A 27,213-nucleotide genomic window follows, 5' to 3' on the forward strand; every position below is an offset into this window, starting at 1 on the left:
TCTCCCCAGTGATCAGATGAGTACTCACCCACTCATAGACCCCCTATTCCATCTGCCCAGTTGCCAGATGAGTACTCACCCCCTCATAGACCTCCTACTCCATCTCCCCAGTGATCAGACGAGTACTCACCCACTCATAGACCTCCTACTCCATCTCCCCAGTGATCAGAGGAGTACTCACCCACTCATAGACCTCCTTCTTCATCTCCTCAGGGATCAGAGGAGTACTCACCCACTCATAGACCTCCTTTTCCATCTCCCCAGTGATCAGATGAGTACTCACCCACTCATAGACCTCCTATTCCATCTGCCCAGTTGCCAGATGAGTACTCACCCCCTCATAGACCTCCTACTCCATCTCCCCAGTGATCAGACGAGTACTCACCCACTCATAGACCTCCTACTCCATCTCCCCAGTGATCAGACGAGTACTCACCCACTCATAGACCTCCTACTCCATCTCCCCAGTGATCAGATGAGTACTGACCCACTCATAGACCTCCTATTCCATCTCCCCAGTGATCAGATGAGTACTCACCCACTCATAGATCTCCTTCTCCATCTCCTCAGGGATCAAAGTGTACTCACCCACTCATAGACCTTCTTCTCCATCTCCCCAGGGATCAAAGGGTACTCACCCTCTCATAGACTTCCTACTCCATCTCCCTAGTGATCAGATGAGTACTCACCCACATCAAGACCGCCTACTCTATCCCCCAGGGCACAGACAAGTACTCATCCTCACCAAGACCTCCTACTTCCATCTCTCCAGTGATCAGAGGAGTACTTACCCACGCCAAGACCTCCTACTCCATCTCCATAGTTTTCAGACCAGTACTTACCACATCAAGACCTCCTTCTCCATCTCCTTAGTGATCAGATGAGTACTCACCCACATCGAGGCCTCTTACTCCATCTCCTGATTTATAAGACAGACCTGACCTATTCTTTGACAGACCTCTAACTCCATCTTACGAGAGATCAGACAAGTACTGACCCAACCATAGACTGCTCACTCCATCTCCTGAATGATCAGAGGAGCACTCACCCTGTGAAAGGCCTTTCACTCCATCACCTGAGTGACTAGATGAGTACTCATCCATTTAAAAAGCTTACACTTCATCTTTCATTTAATAAGATGATAACTAATGCATTCAAAGGCCTCACTCTAACCCATGCAGAGACCTCCCACTCCATCCCCTGAGTAATTAGATGAGCACTCACCCACTCACAGACCTCTCTATCCATTTCCTGAATGTTTAGACAAGTCACCACTCAGTATATGGCCTCTCATTCTCATTCAATCCACCTGTATCAAGACACTCATGAGGGAGTAAGTGCAATGGACTACATATAGGTACTGCCTGATAACTTTGAGCCATACTATGATCATGGGCAGATGATTGCTGCTGACTACCGCATGTCTCATCAGAAAGAAGGGGAAGATGTTTCCCCATTTTAATCTATTGCAGCTATCCTTGTCACATTTAGTGTATCGAACTTCTATCCATCCTTATGCAGACAACACTAAGAGGACCAGTCAGTTAGTAAGAAGCTTACTACTTCATCATTCTCTTACACAGCTCCTACACATTATCTGATTGAACATCTTATTAACATCATCTGACCAAAACTGAAATTACTATTGTGGGGGATATCTAAAATCTGACTTGTATCTTAGTGTGGACTTCTGAGAAATACAGTGAGCCAATCACAAAAGCAGGAAATGACATTTCTGGGAGCATTCTATACACCAACCGTACATAGGACACCTCCAGGTTGCCATATGACATTGAAATTCATAGAAAATTACAGCAGCTGCAGTTTTAAAAGGAAAAGTTTTTTAAAAACATTAAAATTACAAAATGGCTTGTGTAGCTTTTTTATGCTAGATTATATTTTTGTTATGTTTTGTTTCCCATGAAAATGGAGTTACCCTATAAGCACAGGAGAGAACTGACAACATACCATGGGGGAACGTTACATTTAATTTAATAAATACAGCGAGGAATCAGCATTGGGTAGCGAGGGACGCACACCTTTAGAAAAGCAGATCAGACACACATTTGCAGCACATAAAAAGTACAGAAGCACAAAAAGTTGTCCTCAGACAAATGTCCACTTAAAGCGGAGTTCCGGCCATGAAAAAATGTTTTCAATAAAAATACCCCCGGGACAGTCAGGGCTAGTACATTCCATAATGGATAGCCTCTGTACTGTCCCGGGTCGCACTTACCTGCAAGAAGAAATACTCACCTTTAAAATTTCTTCTCCAGCGTTGCCATCTCGGATGTGGGCAGCTGAAGCCAGCGCGATCCTCTTCTGCTTCCTCTTCCGACCTCTTCGGTCCCACGATGCACTGCACCGGCCCCGCTCGTCACTTCCGGTGCGGCGCCGCATTCCTCCACAGCTTCTGGGCATGCCCAGAAGCTGTTTAGCAGGGAATGCGGCATCACACCGGAAGTGACGAGCGGGGCCGGGGCCGTCGCAGTGATTCCTGGGATCGATGACGTTCAGCTCCCAGGAATCATTGCAAAGCGGAAGTGATGGTGCGGGCCGCGGCCGCCGAGGGAGGAAGTGGAAGAAAGGTGAGTATATTTTTCTACGATAACAAGGTAAGTAAAAAAATCGTAACTATCCATTTCCTTTTCAGGTGACTAAAAGCAAGCGGATGGCCACAAAATCGATTATGTCGATTTTGTGGCCGGAACTCCGCTTTAAAAGTCTGCTTACACAGCCAATGTTATCTGTGGAACACATCATGGGAAGTCTCTCCCTCACAGGGAGAGAAACCAAAATCTCTTCTCTCTGAGAACCTCATATTTCACATACATGGTTTCTTCATCATGTCCTAAACCTGCCAAGAAGTGGTGGTCAATTCATTCACCCACTCTTCCTCTGGCCAGAGAACCCACCCACTCTTCCCCTGGCCAGGGAACTCACCCACTCTTCCCCTGGCCAGAGAACCCACCTACTCTTCCCCTGGCCAGAGAACCCACCTACTCTTCCCCTGGCCAGAGAACCCACCCACTCTTCCCCTGGCCAGAAAACCCACCCACTCTTCCCCTGGCCAGAGAACCAACCTACTCTTCCCCTGGCCAGAGAACCCATCTACTCTTCCCCTGGCCAGAGAACCCACCCACTCTTCCCCTGGCCAGAAAACCCACCCACTCTTCCCCTGGCCAGAGAATCCACCACTCTTCCCCTGGCCAGAGAACCCACCCACTTTTCCCCTGGCCAGACAACCCACCCACTCTTCCCCTGGCCAGAGAATCCACCCACTCTTCCCCTGGCCAGGGAACTCACCCACTCTTCCCCTGGCCAGAGAACCCACCTACTCTTCCCCTGGCCAGAGAACCCACCTACTCTTCCCCTGGCCAGAGAACCCACCCACTCTTCCCCTGGCCAGAAAACCCACCCACTCTTCCCCTGGCCAGAGAATCCACCACTCTTCCCCTGGCCAGAGAACCCACCCACTCTTCCCCTGGCCAGACAACCCACCCACTCTTCCCCTGGCCAGAGAATCCACCCACTCTTCCCCTGGCCAGGGAACTCACCCACTCTTCCCCTGGCCAGAGAACCCACCTACTCTTCCCCTGGCCAGAGAACCCACCTACTCTTCCCCTGGCCAGAGAACCCACCCACTCTTCCCCTGGCCAGAAAACCCACCCACTCTTCTCCTGGCCAGAGAATCCACCCACTCTTCCCCTGGCCAGAGAACCCACCCACTCTTCCCCTGGCCAGAGAACCCACCACTCTTCCCCTGGCCAGAAAACCCACCCACATTTCCCCTGGCCAGAGAACCCACCCACTCTTCCCCTGGCCAGAGAACCCACCCACTTTTCCCCTGGCCAGAGAATCCACCCACTCTTCCTCTGGCCAGAGAATCCACCCACTCTTCCCCTGGCCAGAGAACCCACCCACTTTTCCCCTGGCCAGAGAATCCACCCACTCTTCCTCTGGCCAGAGAATCCACCCACTCTTCCCCTGGCCAGAGAACCCACCCACTCTTACCCTGGCCAGATAATCCACCCACTCTTCCCCTGGCCAGATAATCCACCCACTTTTCCCCTGGTCAGGGAACCCACCCACTCTTCCCCTGGCCAAGAAACCCACCCACTTTTTACCTAACCAGAGAATCCATCCACACTTCCACTGGCCAGTGAACCCACCAACTCTTCTTCTGGCCAGGGAACTCATTCACTCTTTTCTTGGCCGGGGAACCCACCCACACTTCCCCTGGTCAAGGAACCCACCCACTCTTCATCTGACCAGGGAACCCACCCACAGTTCTCCTCACTATGGCCAGAAGGCACATTTACTTAATCTAATATTAGCCCTGGGGATCATCTGACACAGTTCACAAAAAAAAAAAAAAGTCAATGCAATGGCAGATATTCGAGAATAGCCAATCACATTACAGGAGCGGATTGCTGGGGTTCTTCAATTTATTTATATAAGTCGCTCATCCCAGTTGACTTTCTTCATTAAGCATATTTGAAAATGATGGCTAAGTGTCATCTGGGATCTAGAAGTCAATGACCTCAGGTGATGAAGAGTTAATGTATAATAAGGAGGGGGGGGGGAATAATTTCTGGTTTTGCAATTTGGAAATATTTAAATTATTTGTGAGAAGACAAGGATTGGATATTACTGAAGATTTATAATCCAGAAGATGATTGACTTTATGTCCCCAGTGACAGATATTAATTGCTTCCATGTCACTCAAGCAATCCCGGAGGTGTCATTAAGATGTCCCGGCTTACCTATAAAGACTTTCCTGACATCTTCAGACCTACTGCAGCCTCAGCGCTACCCCCCTGCCCCAGGATCTGATACAGGTGAGCGAGCTTCCTACATGGGACAGGAGAGTGCAGATATCTAATACTACCATACAGATGTCATACTGCACCATACAGACACCATACAGACACCATACAGACACCATACAGGACCATACAGACACCACACAGCACCATACAGACACCATACAGACACCATACAGACACCATACAGGACCATACAGACACCACACAGCACCATACAGACACCATACAGCACCATACAGACACCACACAGCACCATACTGACACCACACTGACACCACACAGCACCATACAGACACCACACTGTACATACATCATACATGGCGTACAGTCACTTTCATTCTTTCTATGGGTCTCTGTTTTCACGTTGCCAATAATATCCAGAGTGTAATATTTCTGCTTTAGTTTAATTCTTTTATGTCCGGAGTTCTTTGACTCATTGATGGGATAAATTCAGTGGTGTCCGTATGTGTTGGGTAACTTCACAATAACGCTGTAGCTAATTCCTTTTTTTTAAAGAAATAGAAGTCCCTGTCATGTTTTTAATTATAGGCAGAGAAATGCACAAACCTTTCAAAATAATCGGTCTTTTGTATTTATTTTATCCTTTACAGATTTCAATAAAAATTTAATATCTCTTTTACTTAATTTTTCACGCACTTTAATGCACAGCGGATGCCATTTTTGGTCAGGAAAATGAACTCTGGGAATTGAATATTTGGACATTTCATACGGTGTCAGCAGAGGGAGCTGTTTGATCCCTTTCATGTGTTTTCTAGGCCCAGTGTTTTAAAATGCATGTTGTTTACAGAGTTCAATAGCTCAGGATGAAATAAACACAAGTAAATTTGTCAGGCATGGCCATTAATATGGAATATCCCCCCTCCATGGTCATCAATATGAAATGACCATTAACCCTTTTATTACCCTCTCTCCACTGTCAATAATATGGAATTACCCTTTCTCCATGGTCATTAATATGGAATTACCCGCATTTCACAGTCATTAATGAGGCATTATCCCCCTATAGCCATTAAATTGGAGCTACCCCCACCCCATGGGCATTAACACTGATTCGCACCTTACACCATGGCCAATAATATGGAGTTGCCCCCTTGTAGCTATACCATCGTCCACTCCACTGTACTTGCTAACTTAAAGCTGAACACTGGGCAAAATGCTGAATACTTAGATAATATACACATATAAGAACTATTTTACCTGCCAAAGAATTTGTACTTCTGTGCTCCCAGAACACATCAGTACAATGTCACCAGACAAGTGCTGCTAGTCAGTGTCCCTGATTGCAGCTTCACCAGTTACAGTGTCCCCAATCACCACCACACCAGTCACAGTGTCCCTAATCACCGCCACACCAGTCCCAGTGTTTTCAGGGCAGTGTATGCCAGGAGCAGTGTTCCTTATCATTAACACATCAGTCACAGTGTCACCACACCAATGTAAGCCAGCCATTGCTTGTCACCACACCAGCTCCCGAGTCACCATAGCAGTGCAGGTAGGAAAATTGTTCCTGATTACCATCACACCAATACAGTGTTGTCTCTGCCTGCCGCCTATATTAACCCTATCTATTGACCATTTTTCTGCCTGTTGCCTGGACCAACCCTTTAGACCAAACAAAATATTTTGTTCTTCCTTTCTTCAGCCTCCCTGTACTTCCTGGGCAGTGAACATGGCATTCCTAGGGACAGCCATGTACCAGTATGCTAGGCGTGCTTGGCTTATAGGAACTGGGACTGCTGTAGGTGATGATACACTAAGCTATATTCTCTGATCACTCGTATAAAGGTGAATATTAGAGTACCTTGGTTTTGATACAATTGGTTGATTTGTGTGATACACAAGATGCAACGTGTGGTATATAATCAGTCCAGACAATGAAAAAGTCTCACACATGTGGTATCCATATACTCAACGGGAGTGTCAGAATGTATTTTCAGTTGTAATTCTAAGTAGACTTTTGATGTGTGTATGAAATATCCTATTAATTGACAACTTTGTGTAAAAAAAAATAATAATTTTCATTTTCATTATGCAGTTGTGGCAAAAAAATGAAGTCTTTAAAAGACTCACCGTCCCCCTTAGAAAATACCTTGGGGTGTTTGTTTTCCAAAATATGATCATTTTGTAGATGTTTCCACTGTCCTTCGGCTCCAGGGCCTCCGAAAATGTGATGTGTAGTCAGGAAATGAGATGCCTAATTAATGCTCCTTGAAAGCCTGAAGGTGCTCCATGGGTTTTGGGCCCCTCTATGCATCTAGGCTGTGAAGAAGTCTCACACATTTGATATCTACATACTCAGGAGGCATAGCTTAATGTGTTTTGGGGTGTAATTGTAAGTATGCCTATGATGTGTGTGAGAAATAGCTTGTTAAAATTACAACTTGGTGGGAAATGTGGGATAAAAAAAAAAAAAAACATTTTTATGAATAATATTTTTTATTAACTTCCAAATTTTTCCAAAAATCGTGACAAAAAATACTACTTTCCAGGCCTCTTATAAAATACCTTGGACCTTCTACTTTACAAAAAGGAGTATTTTGGGGGCTGGCATTTTAGGGCCTCAAAAAATGAGATAGCCCATGAGATAGCCCATCAGTACATCAGGATTTTATCAAATTTCAGATATAATGTATACCCCATAGTTTGTAGATTCTATGACTTCCACACAGACTGAATAATATACACTGATTTGGGTTATTTTTTTACCAAAGAAATTAAGCAGAATACATTTTAGCCTAAATTTATGAAAAATTATTTATTTAAGATTATCATTTTACAGCAGAAACTAATAAAATTGTGGGGTTTTATTTTCAACATTTTTGATACAAAAGAAATCTCTGTCTGTCTCAAAAAATATATTAATTGTCATTCAAAGTGTGACAGTGCTGAAAACTTAAAAATGTCCTGGACTGGAAGGGGGTGAAGATTGGTATTGAGGTTGAATTCCAGGTGTGGCAATATTTTCCTTCTATAGGATCTGTAGAAGGAGGAGACATTTGGTATGCGTGTAGGCAGAGACGCATGTACAATTAGTTTTCCAGCAGCTGGCCCAGGCAGGGGAAAGGGTCAAACTTTTGCAGCTCAGTTCCCAGGTCTTTGGTTTTTGTGGGCCGACCCATTTTATAAAAAGGGAGATAGCTAAGATCAGGAGCTGACTGGCTGGAGAACGGGACGTGGATATTGGTGGGATATAGACTCACCTGTGAGTGCTGAAGATACCGGGAATCACGCACTTCGTCTTTATGGACTCTCACCTTACCGAGGTACTGTATGCCTGGGCCACTACCCTGTCTTAGTTAGGATTAGGAAAGGGGTATTAATAATTTTGTACTGTCATGCTGCATTTTAACTGTTCTAAGCCTGATCTGAAGTTATTAGAAGTGGTGTATGCTGGTTCTGGGATATTCCAAAGAACCTGGGCCTGGAAAGCACATTTGGGGTATGAGAGTTAACTCGACAAGACAAGAAGAGGAGTTTAGTTGCTATGAGTTAACAAGTGAAGGAACAAGCTACAAGCAACCAGTCGTTAGGCATAGTACCTGTCGAGGTGACAGGTCTTCCGGTAGAAAAGGGGTCGATGTTCTGGCTCCCTTCCTTGCAGTCTGTCTCCCATAGCAACCGGGGGAAGACTCTTTCTGTAGTCTGCTGACCCCTGAGGCAGCCTGTAGATTGTGTAACTGTTCTCTGAGGTCTCAGCCAGGGCTACTGATAAGGGGGACAACCATTGGTCCTCATGTAGGGGGCCTGGGCACACAGGGGGCCCTGGACAGCAGGAGGATCGGTGGAGCAGAAAACGAAGGACGACAGAACAATGCCCTCTGTGTCTCTCAAAAAGCAACTGAAAACTGGTTTCTCCCCCTATCCCTCCCGCTGGCTTTCAGCTGCTGGGTGAGAAATACACATGACTGGATTTAAGGGATGCTGGGTGGTTTGTGCCCACCCAGATTTCCATTCTGCCCCCCAGGCCGGCCCTGCCTTAGGAGTTGTGCCTGTCCTGCCGCCGCTGAGCTCCTTCCCCCGCCCCCACCCGCATTTGGGGCCTGGACAAGGAGATGGCAGCCTGGAAGTGAGAGAAGAAGAGGCAGAGAGGAAAGTGCCAGGCGGAGGTGCGCTGCGTTTTACCTCCTCTTAGAAGAGCGTCCCTCCATGCAGCACATGAATCAGGATCGCTCTTACTGTGGATCGTATTGCACTGTACACACACAGTTTGATTACCACCCCCTATCCACATTTCCTGCTGCTGGGAGGTGTGCAGCCCTTGGAGGTGATAGGGGGGGGCGGTAATTACACTGTGTGTGTACAGTGCAATGCGATCTGCAGTAAGAGTGATCTGGTCTCATGTGCCGTATAGATGAACGCTCCTCTGAGAGGAGGCGAGAGCACAACACAGCGCGCCTCCTCCTGGCTTTGTAGTGGGTGCCCCCTGTAAGTTGGGGAAGAGGGATAGGCAGCCCTGTGCTGGAAAGTTTAATAGGGGTTTGGGGAGGAGGAATATGTGTTAGAAGGAAGAATGGGGGAAATATATGCTAGGAGGAGGGTTGGGGGGTGGTTGAGCCAGGAGAGGGGATGCTTGTGCTAAAAGGGGGGTGGGGGATTAGAGAAGGGGGGATTTGGGTAGAGAGGAAGAATTTGTGCTGGGAAGGGTAATTTGGAGGGGTTTTTCTAGGAGTGGGAATTGTGGGAATCTGTCCTAAGGGGGATTGAAATAAGAAGGTTTGTGCTTGGAGGGAAGATGGGGGGGGTTTTTGCCAGGAGGGGGTGGTGGAATTTGGACTAATAGGAGGGATTGGGGGGATTTGTGCTTGCAGGGGGGATTTGGAGGGCGATGATTTGTGCTAGGATGGAAAGTTTGGGAAGAAAGAGGATGTATGCTAGACGGGTGACTTTTTGGGGCGAGGGAGATTTGTGCTAGGAGGGGTAATTAGGGTGGGAATTGAGAGTTGGTGGAATATGTACATTATTGTTTGGGAAGAATGTTGGCTTAGAGATGAAATTTCAGTTTTTTATGTATGACGGAATGTTTGTGTCCACTAATAATGATTTTCATGTATTTTTATTGAAAATATTGTTTTGATATTTTCATTGGGGTAGGGGGGGCATCAGGTAGGCTGTATGGGGCCCCATGAGTTCTTTTTTTTTTATCAAGAAGAACTTTATTAAACATTCACATAGAAAACATAACAGTAACAGAGTCCAAGACCGATTCACCCCCTTGTTTCTTACAAATATTACAAATATCATTTCCCTCCAACATCCAATCAACAATTATACATGGTGGCAATAATTAACACCTCCCCTTTTTGCCTCATCAAATAACAACCCGCAGTGTCGAAACCTACCAGTTCTCCTCTACCATACTGGTCATCAGCATCCTCTTTCACTTAGGTTTTCTCCTAAATTTACCCACTACCCACCCACAGCCTATCTAATACCATATCCATCGGTGCCAACCCCGGAATAGCTAGCCAGGGGGCCCATAGCTTGTCGAATTTGCCCAGATTTCCCCTATGTTGATGGATATACTTCTCCAGCCTTATTGTTTCCCCCACCTGAGTGATCCACTCCTTAACCGTCGGAGGGTTTGGAGAGATCCAGTGTCTCAAGATCAACTTCTGGGCTTGAAACAGTGCCCGAAAAATGGCCTGTTTAGTGATCTCAGGAACCTGTACCTTCCCCAAAATACCCAACAAACAGAGTTTAGGATCCAAACACCCTCGACAATGTACAAAGCACCTCCCTCCAATATATATGAAGCTTTGGGCACCTCCACAATAGATGTATCAAATCTCCATGGTCCCTCAGACATCTAGTGCACAGGGCATTGTCACGTCTACCCATTCTATTCAATCGTGCAGGAGTATAGTGAGCTCTGTGAAGTATATACAGCTGAGACAGCCTTTGTGCCACATTCAAAGAACTCGCCTGTACCTCCTGCATAGCTTCCTCCCACTGCTCTTCCTCAAAAGATCCAACATCCCGCTCCCAAGCGGCAATCATACGCAAAGGGTGTTGATCTAGAAAGGAACCCAGTAACAATGAGTAGCAGTGTGATATAATATCATGGTGCCCCATGATTTCTAACAGTGACCCTGGTCTCAGCTGTGTGAGTTGCAGTGTGATATAAACCCTTGGGGCCCCATGATTTCTAACAGTGACCCTGGTCTCAGCTGTGTGAGTTGCAGTGTGATATAAACCCTTGGGGCCCCATGATATCTAACAGTGACCCTGGTCTCAGCTGTGGCAGAGCCTGGGACCTGAAACAATCTTTCTGAGATGGCTGTAGGACTTCACCATCAGGAATCTGATCTGAAGAAGGATTGTTCCCCTCCGTGGGCTGTGTCCGGAAACAGCTGGAAGGAGACAACTATCCTGGGGACTTGTGAGTACTGACCCTGAATTGTGATCTCTGGTGACTGGGAGGTAAGTGCCAAAGGTAGCTGCGGAGGTAGCATTACAGTATTAAGGAGTTCCCCAAGGCCACCATTCAAATTCAACCTTTGAGTGTTGGGTTGAGAGATGAGCCATTTAATGTCATGTAAAATCCAGATTGCTACAAGTAGTTGGACACATACAGACCATGCCTGGCAAATACAGCATCAATCAGTGCCTCTTTTATCACAGCAATGGGTGGCGGACACCAATTTAATAGCAGAAATCTTACTGCATTGTGACATATCAGAAATAAAAGCAATGATTTCATAATCGCATGCTAACTATGTACAATGCCATGGTCCTGTCTAACTCCATTATGCCCAAGATGTAAGGCAGGGGGGTCAAACTCAACTTCGTTGAGGACCGCATCAGCATTATAATTGCCCTCAAAGGGCCGGTTGCATCTGTAATACTAGATGTCCAGAGTATCCCACCCCCCTTTACATCAGATGTCAAGAGTTTCCCCTACCCTCCCTTACATCAAAGTTCACCCCCTTACCTTGTATTGCTGCTGGGAAGAAGCTTAGGGTGGAGTTGGGAAGCAGAAATTGCAGGGTCTGGAGGAGGCCCAAACGAGGGCTGGAGCTACACTGCTGATCTAAGGGCGAGGGCCACATGAAATGCCCTGGAGGGCCGGATTCGGCCCGCGGGCCTTGTGTTTGACGTACGTGATGTAAGGGATACTTTAGTTCAACAGCTACAAGATTTACTTTGAGGCCTGTCTGACACAAATGTTCTTCCTCCATTCTTTTGCCAGGGATTGAGGTTTCTGTTCTGGTGTCTGTCCCTGACATGACAGTTCCCTGTTCATCCTACACAGAAAATAGCGATAGACAGTTTACTTGACTTAACCTCAACCTAGTCCTTTGCCTTCAACCTAATTTCTCACCCTACCCATCAAATAACTAGAAACATATCACCTTTATAAGTGTCAGAAACTGTTCTATATGCAATAAGGGAAAATAACATGGATTTTTTGGGTGGAAGACTAGACCACACAAGTACTTTGGGTTTACGTTTCTCTGTTATAGTTCATGTACACTTATGTAGAATTTTACATTTATCAATTGTTTTCATTTTGTGACAGAAGCCAGAATTTCTACATGTACTGAAGATAAGACATGCCTGGAGCCAACTCTTCAGACCAGCTTCCAACCCATTTCATCCTATTAGGCTTCCCGGGTCTAGAGAGTTCTTACATTTACATTGCCTCCATCTTCACCATAATCTATGTGACATCTTTTATTGGAAACTTCACTGTTCTTTTCATCATCAAGATAGACCGGAGTCTCCATGAACCCATGTACTTCTTTCTCTGTATGTTGTCTGCTATTGACCTGGTCCTGTTCAACTCAACCACACCCAAGATGTTGGGGATCCTTTGGTTCAGCATCCACGAGATTTACTTTGAGGCCTGTCTGGCACAAATGTTTTTCCTCCATACCTTTACTACAATGGAGTCTGCACTACTCCTAGCCATGTCTTTTGATCGATATATTGCCATTTGTCAGCCATTAAGATATAATTCAATATTAACAAAATTGCTCATTACCAAAATTGGACTGTTAGCCATCGGTAGAGCTGTAGCACTAACACTTCCATTACCGTTCCTTATAAAAAGACTACCTTTCTGCTCCGCCAATGTCATCCACCATTCCTACTGTGAGCACATGGCTGTTGTGAGGTTGGCATGCACTGATACCACCTTTAACAGTATCTATGGCCTTGTGGTGGCTCTTGTTATTGTGGGGCTAGACTTGATCTTCATCATCTGGTCCTACATCCTGATTCTTCAGGCTGTGTTCCGGCTGGCCTCAACAGAAGCCCGGTATAAGGCCCTCAGTACATGTGCATCTCATATTTGTGCCATTCTTTCACTCTACGTTCCGGTTGTCCTCTCCTCGGTGGTCTACCGCCTTGGGAAAAATGTCCCAATCTACATTCACATCTTGTTGGCCAATGTCTACCTGATGCTGCCACCTCTGATTAACCCCATTGTGTATGGTGTAAGAACCAAACAAATTCGGAACAGAATTAAATCCATCATGAAAATAGATTTTATGTGTTTTATAAGAGTCCACGCTGAAGAAAGTGCATTAAAAAATATGCAAGTTCCAAAATGGGACCAGAATCAACAATTACCACACAACAGTCCTTCTGTGCTGCACTAAAGATGAAACTCTCTGTATGCAAACCACTAATATTATGTACTGATTAAAATACATTATTGGGTCCTGTTGGGTGCGGGACGCTTCGGACATATTTCCCCGTCTACCACTGATTACATTTTGGGTCGAGTCCCTCCCGCCAATGCCACGGGCTTCATGCCCCCCTTCTGAGTATCTCTCCCCTCGATCTCCCTTTCTTCTCTCTTTCTTTCTATCTAACGTCCTCTCCTCTTGATTCTCCCCCGACCCCCCCACCCCCTCATTCCTCTCCCCCCCCCCTCCCCGATGCTCCCCTGTTCCCCCCAAGCCGCAGACCCGACCACGCTCACGGGCCAGAACACTTAACTCCACCGACCCCTCCAGTAGGTTTCTTCGGAATTCCCAGCCCCAAGATGACCTACACACCATTGATGGTTGCCCCTGTGCCCGGATACAGCGTGTTCTCCTATGGGGGTGTCCGGACATATGGGGGGAGCCACCACTGCCCTTGAAGGTGCCTTGCTCGTTGCACACCCAACCGAGGTGGAGGTCGCAATTGTTTCATGTTTATGTGTTCTCCCCATGGTCCTGCACCAAGGGAATGGGGACCAAGATTATCTTCACCTCCTTGAACGGTTTACAATGTCTATCGTACGATGATCTTGTACATTCCTATACTTCACTGTATGATTGTGTCGTGGTTTGTTCACTCACCCTATTTTCAGTGCATATTTTTGCTGTTTCTCCTGTTTTTTCTTTTCGATGATCTTTGTATTGCTTAAAAGTGATGTTCACTTATTATGTCATTCCATTTTAACACAATAAAATGTTTTGGAAAAAAAAATACATTATTGGGTTGTTTTTAATATTCCCATTTCAATTTTATAAAGTTGAAAAAACTGAAAGTATTTATTTTAGGGTCCGTCCTTTCCAAGCCATACTCACCACATTGTTTGTCATCAGACAATACACATTTATTAAACAATTGTTCTTCTCTGAAATCAGTGCTGTTCACCCATATTCTTCAACACTGTAAGGGAAGTCAGGGGTATCGGGAGATCTGTCTATCTGGAGCACAAGTCCTGGGTTTCCTGTGTAGGGTCCCGGGTCATTGACACCCGGATTGCCGCAGCCTGACTGATCTCCACCCTACAATGCCTGCATAGCACCGCCACTGAATTCACTTGGTAATCAGACCCAGCAGCACCGGACATGAAGTATCTGCTCTCATCACTCAGGTAAGTAACCCAATGACACATTTATCCTCCAACTTACCCTCTGACCCCCTATGTAAAAAGCAGAACATTACATACTGCACTATACATGTGGTGTTGTACGTTATATACCCCTAACCTGTGCTGTTTATTATATACATCTGACTCCTGCATGTTGCAGAGTGCGATCACTGGGTACAGCGGAGTCAATTCAGATCAGACATTGTGGAGTAACAGGAACTGGCTTCTTTATTGGAACATAACCACAGATAGCAAAAATGTCACCTCATTGTGAGGAAAACACAGACAGGAAAAGATAACCAACAAGTTCAGTACAGGAAATACAACACATCATAGAAAATGCATAGCATATCACTGAGCATTAGTGACATCTAGTGTCCTATTTATGAACTGCAATAGGCTAAGCTTAACCATCAAGTGTCGTAGCCCAGGCTGTCTTACCATATATCCAGATAACACCTGAGATAAAAAGTGCCAGGCATTCTCCTCCTGGGTGCATATAGGAGGCAGTCTGTGCTTGTGGCCATTGGCTTAGTTGTGGATGGAAACTGTTATCTGTTTCCCTTTTTGGTAAGGAGATCTCCATTCAGGCTTCTCAACAGTGGCACAGAGACCTTGATATCACTTTCTCAACAAAGGACTGGGAACGTATCTTCCTTCATATACACAAGGGGACAATCAATGTCTCAGCACAAGAAAATGGATTTAAATTTCTTAAATAAAGAACCCCTGCCTGATTATATAAGATGTCGCCTGCCATCCCACCCACATGCTGGAGATGTAACAATGACATAGGCTCTCTCCTGCATTTTTGGTGGTTCTGCCCAGCACTCCAAAGCTACTGGAAGGAGGTTCATCGCCTCGTTGCTCATATCACAACTTACATTCTAGACTTTTTCCCAGCTCAATATCTGCTCCACCACACAACACTTCCAATAACTACGTACCATCGATCCCTGGCTATGCATTTAGTCAATGCATCAAAAATGCATATCCCTGTATTATGGTATACAAACCCTCCCCCAACAGTATCAGACTTCCTCCGGGGCATTGGAAAAAAATTGCTGAAATGTAGGAGCTTGTCCATCAGGCTCAGGAGACACCTGCAAAGTATATAAAAACTTGGGCATGTTGGTTCCATTTTGTGGAAACAGCAGAGTGCACCCCAGCTCTTGTCCACTCATGATTACTCCTATCATCTGGCCTTGGAGGGGTGGATGGCAATTCATTATACCCCCCCCCCCTCATCTCTTTCTCTCTTTGTTCTACCTTCACAAACCTTCGCAGAATATTAGCATGCATAAAGAAAGGGATGTATTCCAGAGATAAGACTATAATCCTTCCACTTTATAAAACTCTGGTCCGACCGCATCTGGAGTATTCTGTCCAGTTCTGGTCGCCAGTCCTCAGGAGGGATGTGTTGGACCTGGAGAGAGTCCAGAGAAGGGCAACTAAACTGATTAGGGGATTGGAGGACCTTAATTATGAAGAGCGTCTGCAATCGCTTGATTTATTCTCCCTGGAGAAGAGACGTCTGAGGGGGGACATGATAGCAATTTATAAATATCTTAATGGGGATCTCAGCTTAGAAAAAAAGCTATTCATTCGAAGGGATTGCATGAGGACTCGAGGACATACAATGCGATTAGAGGATAAGCGTTTTAACCTCAGGCAACGTGGGGGGTTCTTTACTGTTAGGGCTACAAGATTGTGGAATTCTCTACCACAAGAGGTGGTTTCTGCGGGAAGTATGGTGGCTTTCAAAAGACTCTTAGATGTACATCTCAAGGATCAGAACATTCAGGGGTATGAGAGATGATTACAGCCACACACACCTACACAGGTTGAACTGGATGGACTATTGTCTTTATTCAACCTCACTTACTATGTAACTATGTAACTAAATGAATACATCTGAACCCCTTCACTCCAATGTAGTCCCACTACTCCTGCCCCAGCTCTCCCTTTCCTTTTTACCTTATTCTTTACCCTATCCTCCTCTATCCCCCCCCCCCCCCATTTTTATTTATTTTTATATTATTTCCTTCCTTTTTTTTCTTTCCCCCACCACCCTGTCTGGTGGACTTTGCACCAATAAAGCTAGGCGAACACATGGCACTCCAGATTTCAAGTTCTTAGACCGTGTTCCTTGCTCCACACCGAGGCCATTGTCCATGTCCAGGCTACCTCAGCCAGTTCAGATGCTATACGTTTCATATTCTCGCACTCCCGCCTTTTCTTTCTTAACACCTACATTTGTAAAGCTGATCATTGAGACTCAGTATATGACTACTTTTAAGCAGTCATTGGTTTAGAAACCTGCACTAGTGCGAGGTTTCATGGCCTCCGACCAAAATTACCTTCTAACCTACCCAAGGTCTCATTGCTTCGACTCATTTAATCCTTTGCATTTGATGTATTTCTCATTTCTATACTTAGTTCAATTGAGAATTCTCTTCAACCAATTGTGGATATGCCTACATTATGCGTATCGAATGGTATACTTTTTGTCGGGATTCCAAAACCTGAATAACATTTTTTGGAAATAAAAATAAATAAATAAATTATATATATAGATAATTGAGTTCAATTCTTTATGGACCACCAATGTGGTCAGTGATAAAGGACTCCTTTGCTAAAGTAACTTCCAGACTATAGAAGTTGAACTTACAGCCTTTTAATTTTTAGGGTGAAGACTTTGATCCCTTTTTTTTATAGGCACCAATGTAGCTGACTGGGCTGTGCAACTGAGTGTTGGGCAACTGAGAGTGTTGTGCGACTGACCGGCTGTGCGATTGTGAGTGTGGTGCAACTAAATCAGGCTGTGAGACTGTGAGTGTGTGCGACAGGAGTGTTGTGCGACTGACCGGGTGGTGCGACTGGGAGTGTCGTGAGACTGACCGGGCTGTGAGATTGTGAGTGTTGTGTGACTGACCGGTGTCAAGTGAGTGTAGCGGAACACCAGAGGGTGAGAAGGTAGCGTTAGGAAGCTAGGAAATAGCCACATAGGATAGACTTAAATTACTGAATCCCCATTAGATTAGATTAGTAGGTACAATGCCCGGCGGGTGTGGAGATGCGACTCGGTGTACATCTTGTAATATGTATGCGTTCCTCGGACATGTGATCGAGGGCGAATACAAATGCGCAAAATGTGAGCACGTTGCTTCCCTGGAAGCTCAGGTCCTGAATCTAGGGAAGCAGCTGGCAACACTGAGACGAATGTCCATACCGGAGGAGAGCCAGGATTGTACCAGTCAGGTGCAGGCAGGGGTCTGCACAGAGGTGGGCGGAGTATCGGAGGTGCAGGCATCAGAGCAGTTTAGAGGGGTGACAGTTAGGAGGGGTAGAAGGGGACAAGGCAAGGAGGCTGATCCTGGGCTGGAGCACCCCAATAGATACGCCCCGTTGTGTGATGTTGGGGAAACCAGTCAGGGACCAGCATTGCTGGAGCAGAGCGACGCCCCTAGCTGCCAGGGGAAGAACTCCTCCAGTGAGGCTGGGAGAAAGGGAAAGGAAAGACAGGTGCTGGTGGTAGGGGACTCAATTATTAGAAGGGCAGATAGTGTAATCTGTGACAAAGACCGTGTGCGCCGAACAGTCTGTTGTTTGCCGGGCGCTCGGGTTCGGCACATCGCGGATCGGATGGACAGATTATTGGGTGGGGCTGGGGAAGACCCAGCTGTCATGGTACACGTGGGTACCAATGACATAGGCAGAGGAAGACGGAGAGTCCTAAACGATTTCAGGGACTTAGGCGCTAAGTTGAGGACTAGGACCTCCAAGGTAGTATTTTCCGAAATACTACCTGTACCTCGAGCCACACCAGAGAGGCAGCGGGAGATTAGGGAAGTTAACGAGTGGCTGAGGAGCTGGTGTAGTAAGGAGGGTTTCGGGTTCCTGGAGAACTGGGCCGTCTTCTCAGTCGGTCACCGGCTCTTTGGTAGGGACGGATTGCACCTAAATGGGGTGGGTGCAGCCGTACTGGGTGCGAGGATGGCCAAAAAGTTAGAGGGGCTTTTAAACTAGGGAATGGGGGGGAGGGTACAGATGTAGAATTAGCCAGTGGAAAGAAAGTTTCAGAGGGCAGAAATGGGGGCATTAGCGGTAGGGTGTTCGGAGCTCCTATACCCAGGGTGGGTACGGGGAAAAATCAAGAGAGCAGCCTAAAAACATCAAAATTACGAGGCTTATATACCAATGCCAGAAGCCTGGCCAACAAGATGGGAGAGCTGGAGCTGCTGATGTTTGAGGAGGACTTAGATTTTGTGGGGATAACTGAGACTTGGTTTGACAGCTCCCATGACTGAATGGCGACCATTCAGGGGTATTCCCTTTATCGCAGAGATAGAGAAGGTAAAAAAGGGGGAGGGGTATGTTTGTATATTAAGAACAGTATACAGGTAAATATGAGGGATGATATTAATAATGGAGCTATGGACGAGGCAGAATCCCTATGGGTAGAGCTTCAAAGGGATGGCACGGCGGGGAAGTTAATATTGGGCGTATGCTATAGACCCCCCAACCAGAGGGAGGAGGGTGAGGCGGCCCTCCTTTTACAGATAGGATTGGCAGCAAGGATGGGAAATGTCATTATAATGGGGGACTTTAATTATCCAGATATAGACTGGGCAGAAGGAACCGCGCACTCAGCCAAGGCTAGGCAGTTCTTAAATGTTTTGCAGGACAATTTTATGGGTCAGATGGCGAATGCACCGACAAGAAACAATGCGGTACTTGACCTACTGATTACCAACGATACAGACCTGATCACGGATATAGAAATACGGGACAACTTAGGAAACAGTGACCATAGGTCAATAAGTTTCAGTATTAATTACAGTAATAGGAAGCTGAGGGGTAATATAAGGACACTGAATTTCAAAAGAGCCAATTTCCCAAAGCTGCGCTCGCTGCTAGAAAATATCAATTGGGATAGAACCCTGGAAACAAAGAACACGGAGGAAAAATGGGAGTGCTTCAAGAGCATACTAAACAGGGGGATTGGCCAGTGCATTCCAAAGGGAAATAAATTTAAAAGAGCAAAAATAAACCCTGGATGGCTAAACTCCAACATAAAAATGTATATTAGTGCTAAAGAAAAGGCCTTCAAAAAATACAAGACTGAGGGGTCATTGGCAGCATTTAAGCATTACAAAGAGTGTAATAAGAAATGTAAAGACGAAATCAGGGCGGCTAAAATAGAACACGAGAGACATATAGCGGAGGAGAGTAAAAAGAACCCTAAGAAGTTCTTTAAGTATATAAACAGTAAGAAAGCGAGGCCAGAACACATTGGCCCCGTAAAAGATGATAAGGGAAATATGGCCACTGAGGACAGAGAAAAGGCGGAAGTGTTAAATAATTTCTTCTCTTCAGTCTTCACAAAAGAATCGGGGGGCTACACGAACCCAGCTTGTAAGACCAATAATACACCTCAGAAAGTGCCACCATGGTTAACAGAAGATAGACTTAGAGCTAAACTAGAGAAACTTAACATAAATAAATCCCCGGGACCGGATGGCTTGCACCCGAGGGTTCTTAATGAGCTCAGCCAGGTGATTGCCAGACCATTATTCTTGATCTTTAAGGATAGTTTACAGACGGGTATGGTGCCAGCTGATTGGAAAAAAGCCAACGTGGTACCAATATTTAAGAAGGGGCCGAGATATATCCCGGGTAACTATAGGCCGGTCAGCCTAACATCAGTAGTCTGCAAAATTTTGGAGGGGATGTTAAGGGACCACATACAAGACTTTAGTAATGAAACTGGTATTATAAGTAGTAATCAGCATGGATTCATGAAAAATCGTTCTTGCCAAACCAATCTATTATCCTTCTACGATGAAGTGAGCAGCCACCTAGATAAAGGTAAGCCTGTGGATGTGGTGTATCTGGACTTTGCAAAGGCCTTTGACACCGTTCCCCACAAACGATTACTGTACAAACTAAGGAAGGTAGGTATGGACCATAAGGTGAGTACCTGGATAGAGAACTGGCTCCAGGGGAGAGTACAGAGGGTGGTGATTAATGGGGAGTACTCGGATTGGGCGGGTGTGGAAAGTGGGGTCCCCCAGGGTTCTGTCCTGGGACCAATCCTGTTTAATTTATTCATAAATGATCTAGAGGAGGGGATATCTAGTACAATCTCAGTATTTGCAGATGATACTAAATTAGGCATGCCAATATCTTCTATGCAGGATGTGGAAACCTTGCAAGCGGATCTGAACAAAATAACGGGGTGGGCAACTACATGGCAGATGAGGTTTAATGTTGAAAAATGTAAAGTAATGCACCTGGGTGCCAGAAACCAGAAAGCAAGCTACTCACTAGGGGGGGAACCTCTGGGTGAGTCTAGGATGGAAAAGGACTTGGGGGTACTGGTAGACAACAAGCTTGGCAGTGGCATGCAATGCCAAGCCGCCGCAAGCAAAGCCAACAGAATACTGGGATGTATAAAAAAGGGGATTCACTCCAGAAATAAAGAGATTATTCTCCCACTCTACAAGACTCTGGTCCGGCCACATCTGGAGTATGCTGTCCAGTTCTGGGCACCGGTCCTCAGGAAGGATGTGCTGGAACTGGAGAAAGTCCAGAGAAGGGCAACAAAAATAATTAGGGGAATGGAGGACATCAGCTATGAGGAAAGACTACAAGCACTGAACTTATTCTCTCTGGAGAAGAGACGATTGAGGGGGGATATGATATCAATGTACAAATACTGTACTGGTGACCCGAGCATAAGGAACAAACTATTCAGAGAAAGGAGGTACAATAAGACACGTGGCCACTCACTAAAACTAGAGGAAAGGCGGTTTAACCTTAAAGTGCGTAAGGGGTTCTTCACTGTAAGAGCGGTAAGGATGTGGAATTCTCTTCCACAAGCAGTCGTATCAGCAGGGAGCATCGATAGTTTCAAAAAACTAGTAGATGGACACCTTAAAGACCACAACATACAGGGGTATACAATGTACGATTAAAAGCAAACACACACACGCATTCATAGGTTGAACTGGATGCATAGGTTGAACTGGATGGACTGATGTCTTTTTTCAACCTTACTAACTATGTAACTATGTAACTATGTAACTATGTAGTCAGTGAAGGAGGACTCCAAGATTAAACCTTACTGATGAAAAATCACAACAACCATTCTCCAGATCTTCTTGGTTCTGGCCCTATAGATCATGGGATTACACATGGGCAGGATGAGAATGTAGAGACTGGTGAGGGTAATGTGAACGTGGAGAGGGATGCTGTGTCCTATGAGTAAAGACAAAAGTATGCAAATATACCTTAACCACTTAAGCCCCGGAGGATTTGGCTGCTAAAAGACCAGGGTTTTTTTTGCGATTTTTTTACTGCGTGACTTTAACGGACAATTGCGCGGTCGTGCGATGCTGTACCTAAACGAATTTGACGTCCTTTTTTTCCCACAAACAGAGCTTTCTTTTGGTGGTATTTGATCACCTGTGCGATTTTTTGATCATGCGCTATAAACAAAAAAAGGGCGTCAATTTTGCAAAAATATATTTTCAAATTTTTTTATATGAAATTCCCCAAAAAATTAAAAAATCAAAATTTTTTAACATTTTCGGCCAATTTGTTTTATGCTACATATGTTTGGTAAAAAAAATCGCAAAAAGCGTATTTTGATTGGTTTGCGCAAAAGTTATCGCGTTTACTAACAAAGGGAAAGATTTTTGTCATTTTTGGTGGGTTTTTTTTAACGCGTAATGGCGGCGATCTGCGATTTTTTTTGCGGTACTGCGACATTGCGGCGGACAGATTGGACCCTTGACTGACATTTTTGACACTTTTGGGGTTGCCAGTGACATTACTGCAGTAATCAGTGCTATACATATGCACGGTTACTGCAAAAATGACACTGGCAGAGAAGGGGTTAACTGTATTGGAGAGGGAGGGGTTAAGTGTGTCCTAGGGGCGTGTTTCTAACTGTAAAGGGACATGGCTATTGGTGTAAAAACAAAGATCAACGGTCCTACATAGTAGAACCGTCTGATCTTCTTTTTTACACCAGGGAGAATGACGGGCGGCTTGTTTACATAAGCCGTCCGCCTTTCTCCCTTCACTGGAGCGATCGTGAGTGACCGGCGGATGATCGGGTCCACCGGTCACACGAACTGACTTGTCAGTGAACGAGCCGGGGCGGGCGCGCGCCTCGGCGGGTGCGCGCCCGCCCGCAATTGGCTCACAAGTCAGTGACAGGCGAGTGAGGTACCGATACGTCACTCTGCCTGGCCGGGGCTGACCGCCGCAGTATATAGTCGTGCGGGGGTCGGCAACCGGTTAAAATAATGGAGACATTTTAGCGCAGGGTTTCTCAACCAGGGTTCCTCCTGAGGTTTCTAGGGGTTCCTCCTGAGGTTGCAGGGGGTTCCTTGAGCAATGGGCAATTTCTGCCTCTCAGATAAGTTCCCAATGACACCATTGCTCCTTTTAGCTATCTGTAAGGGGGTGATTCTTCCCAATGATGAAAAGAGTAAGGAGCATTCTTCCCACTGACTGTCACACTAATGTGTCATGAGTTGTAGATTTTTTATTTTTAGCAGGAGTTCCCTGAGACCAGAAATTTATTTCAAGGGTTCCTCTGTGCTGAAATGTTTGAGAAAGATTGTTTTAGACAATCCTGCTCTTCCAACCTTGTGGTAACAGTGTGGTGAATACCCTTTTCTGTTCCACCATGATTGTGCCCCCCCCCCCCCTTTGTGTACAATGCCAGCTCCATAAAGAAATGGTGTGACCAGTTTGGTGTGGAGAAACTTGAGTGTTCTTCACAGAGCCCCCACCTCACCATTGGGATGAATCCGAGCGCCAATGGTGAGCCAGGTTTTCTCATCAGACATCAGTACCTGACCTCACAAATATTATTTTGGCTCAATGGATGAAAAACCCTTTAGACACACACCAAAATTTTGTGGGAAGCCTTCCTAGATGAGTGGCACCAGCTCCATAATGACATGGTTTGACCAGATTGGTATGGAGGAACTCAAGTGTCCTTCACAGAGCCTTGAGCACAGCCTTACTGAGCACCATTGGGATGAATTGTGACACCAATGGTGAGCCAGGTCTTCTCATACAACATCAGTACCTGACCACACAAATGTTCTTTTTGCTCAATGGATGCAAAATGCAATAGACACGCACCAAAATTTTGTGAGAAGCCTTCCTAGATGATTGGCACCAGCTCCATAATGACATGGTTTGACCAGTTTGGTATGGAGCAACTCAAGTGTCTTACACAGAGCCCGGACCTCATCTCTGTTGAACACCATTGGGATGAATTTTCACACCAATTGTAAGCCAGGTCTTCTCGTACAATAGACACGCTCCAAAATTATGTGAGAAGCCTTCCTAGATGAGTGGCACCAGCTCCATAATGACATGGTTTGACCAGATTGGTATGGAGGAACTCAAGTGTCCTGCACAGAGCCCTGAGCACAGCCTTACTGAGCACCATTGGGATGACTTGGAACTCCAGTGGTGGGCCAGGTCTGCTCATCCAACATCAGTACCTGACCTCACAAATGGTCACAAATTCCCATAGACACCTTTCAAAATGTTGTGGAAAGTCTTCCCCAAAGAGTGAAGGATGTTATACCTACACAGGGGGCAATTCCTTATTACTGCCCATGGTTTTGGAATGGGTCATATGGATGTGATGGTCAGGGGTACACAAACTCTTCACCGTTTCACACATGACTGCTGTGCCGTTTAGTGTATTTGCTTTTACCCATCCAACGACCCCATCAATCGGTTTGTAAGATTCACTTATTACCATACACAAAAAAAAAAAAAAATTCCAATGTCAATGATGCAAATTATGTTAAAATATAATTTTTTTTTTGTTTTTGTTGTTATTTTTATATCTGAAGATTTATTTCCAACACACAAAACTCAGGTGATCCAATTATAATGATGTCAGGGGAGGTGGCCGACTCTGTTGGGTTTTGTAGACGGCGGCCGTCCTCGGGACAGCAGACCGGTGATAATTCTGAGTCGGTATTAATAGAAGACAACTGCCGCTCTGTATGAAGAGGAGAGGCTGGACGGGTGAGACGGGATCTGATCATTCCTTATATTGGAAGGATAAAAGAAAGAATTCCATGGAGTGTCTTTATTGTACGAATTAGAGGACCTCAGGACATAAAATCCAATAATACAATAAAAAAAGATTATTTTATGAACGCTCGGAGTCGGGATACAAACGGGTAGATTGAGTGTGACACCGGTGTGCTCTCCACGTACGGTACAATCCATTCTTATCATCTCATTATTCTAATGTGTTATTTATAATAAGGCTTCCATTTAGTTATATTAAAAATTAATAATTTTTTTTAAGCAATCCCTAGACAAAAAAAATGTAACAAATATTGTAAAAAAAATACTAATAATATTCCTCGATCAGTGTTAGTTTAAAAAAAAATACTGTAAGAAAAAAAAAATATTTTTTACTTTGATCAGTGTTAGTTTTTTTAAAAAAAATTACTGTTGATAAAAAGTATTCATTTTATTCTATAGGTTGTCCTATTTAACATGACACTACAAAGCTTTTTCTTTATTTTACAAAAAAAACTAAAGGCCTTTTTTTTTTCCAATTTTGTGCTTTTTTATAATACGAAACATAAAAAAAAAACCCAAAAAATAAAAATACCCAATTGAAAAAAACAAAAAACAAATGCAAATGAAAAAGTTTAAATATTAATAGGTTTTTAAACAGAAATAAACACAAAAAAATCAGGAATATAATTATAAGCAGGGAAGGGTAATAAGGAATTAATTACAGCTGATTAGGGTAAACTAAAGGTTAATAAGGGATTTAAAAGAACATCATTATTTATTTTAGGACAAACAAGGCTTCCATTGAGTTAGGGCTCTTTCACACGGGCGTTCCTTTTTTTTTGCCCGATCAGGTCCTTTTTTTTTTTTTTGCAACGTATGTCCGTTTTTCATCCCATCCGTTTGCGGATGAAAAACTGACATAATGCATGTCTATGTAAATACGGATGTCTGCGGATGACACCACTGACATCCGTTTTTGCTTCCGTTCCGTTTTTTGAAAGGAAGAAAAAATAGGGTTCTCCTCCGTTCAAAAAAACTGAACTGACAAAAAAACGGATGTCAGAGGATGATCAATCGATGACATCCGTATTTACATAGAGATACATTATGTCCGTTTTTCATCCGCAAACGGATGGGATGAAAAACGGACATACGGAACGCCCGTGTGAAAGAGCCCTTATATTGTTTTGCAAGGTGTATTTTTTTTTTAAGCAATCTATAGACAAAAAAATAACAAATACTGTAAGAAAAAAATACCTTTTTCTACTTTGATCAGTGTTAGTTTAAAAAAAAAATTACTGTTGATAAGAAATATACATTTTATTCTATAAGTTGTCCTATTTAACATTACACTACAAAGCTTTTTCTCTATTTTACAAAAAAAAGATAAAGGCCTTTTTTTTTTTTTCAATTTTGTGCTTTTTTTATAATGCGAAACATGGAAAAAAAACACACAATTGAACAAAACAAATGCAAATGAAAAAGTTTAAATATTAATAGGTTGTAAAACAGAAATAAACAAAAGAAAAATCAGGAATATAATTATAATCAGGGAAGGGTCATAAGGAATGAATTAGGGCTGAGTTGGGTAAACTAAAGGTTAATAAGAAACACCATTACAGTATTTATATTAGGACACACAACGCTTCCATTGAGTTATATTGTTTTGCAAAATGTATTTTTTTTTTATTTAAGCAATCCATAGACAAACATGTAACATAAGTACTGTAAGAAAGAAAACACTTTTTTTGACTTTGATTAGTGTTAGTTAAAAATGTTAATGTTGATAAAAAGTATAAATTTTATTCTATAGGTTGTCCTATTTACCACCAGAAAGCTTTTTCTCTATTTTACAAAAAACATAAAGGACCTTTTTTTTTTTTTTTTCAATTTTGTGCTTTTTTTTAATAATATGAAACATAAAAAAAACACAAATGCAAATGAAAAAGTTTAAATAATAACCCCTTCTGGACCGGAAAGATTTTCCCCCTTAATGACCAGGCACTATTTTGTGATTCGGCGCAGCGTTATTTTAACGGACAATTGTGCGATCGTGCGACGTTGTACCCAAATAAAATTGACGTCCTTTTTCCCCCACAAACAGAGATTTCTTTTGGTGGTATTTGATCACCTGTGCGATTTTTATTTTTTGAGCTATAAACAAAAAAAAGAGCGACAATTCTGAAAAAAATAACAATATTTTTCACATTCTGATATATAACATTCCCTAAAAAAATGTAAAAATCTAATTTTTTAACATTTTAGGCCAATTTGTTTTCTGCTACATATTTTTGATAAAAAAAATAAAATTGCAATAAGAGTATTTTGATTGGTTTGTGCAAAAGTTATTGCGTCTACTAACTACAGGAAAGATTTATGTCATTTTTATTTATTTTTTTACTAGTAATGGCAATGATCTGCGATTTTTAGCGGGACTGCGACATTGCGGCGGACAGATCGGACCCC

General features: G+C 44.1%; 2 protein-coding genes across 2 annotated transcripts in view; one reads left to right on the top strand and one right to left on the bottom strand.

Moving 5' to 3' along the window:
* The window catches only part of LOC309548369 (uncharacterized protein), a gene marked incomplete at its 3' end in the record, with an annotated part of 923,844 nt that overhangs the window by 614,746 nt on the left and 281,885 nt on the right, over positions 1-27,213 (bottom strand).
* LOC309547854 (olfactory receptor 52K1-like) lies at positions 12,404-13,453 on the top strand (the record flags this gene model as incomplete). Its single annotated transcript, XM_082247857.1, has 1 exon — positions 12,404-13,453. The coding sequence occupies one exon, from the start codon at positions 12,404-12,406 to the stop codon at positions 13,451-13,453; it is 1,050 nt and encodes a 349-aa protein (XP_082103983.1).

The sequence above is a fragment of the Pelophylax lessonae genome, assembly GCF_965119305.1.
Source record: "Pelophylax lessonae genome assembly, chromosome: 2".
NCBI classification, from domain to species: domain Eukaryota; kingdom Metazoa; phylum Chordata; class Amphibia; order Anura; family Ranidae; genus Pelophylax; species Pelophylax lessonae.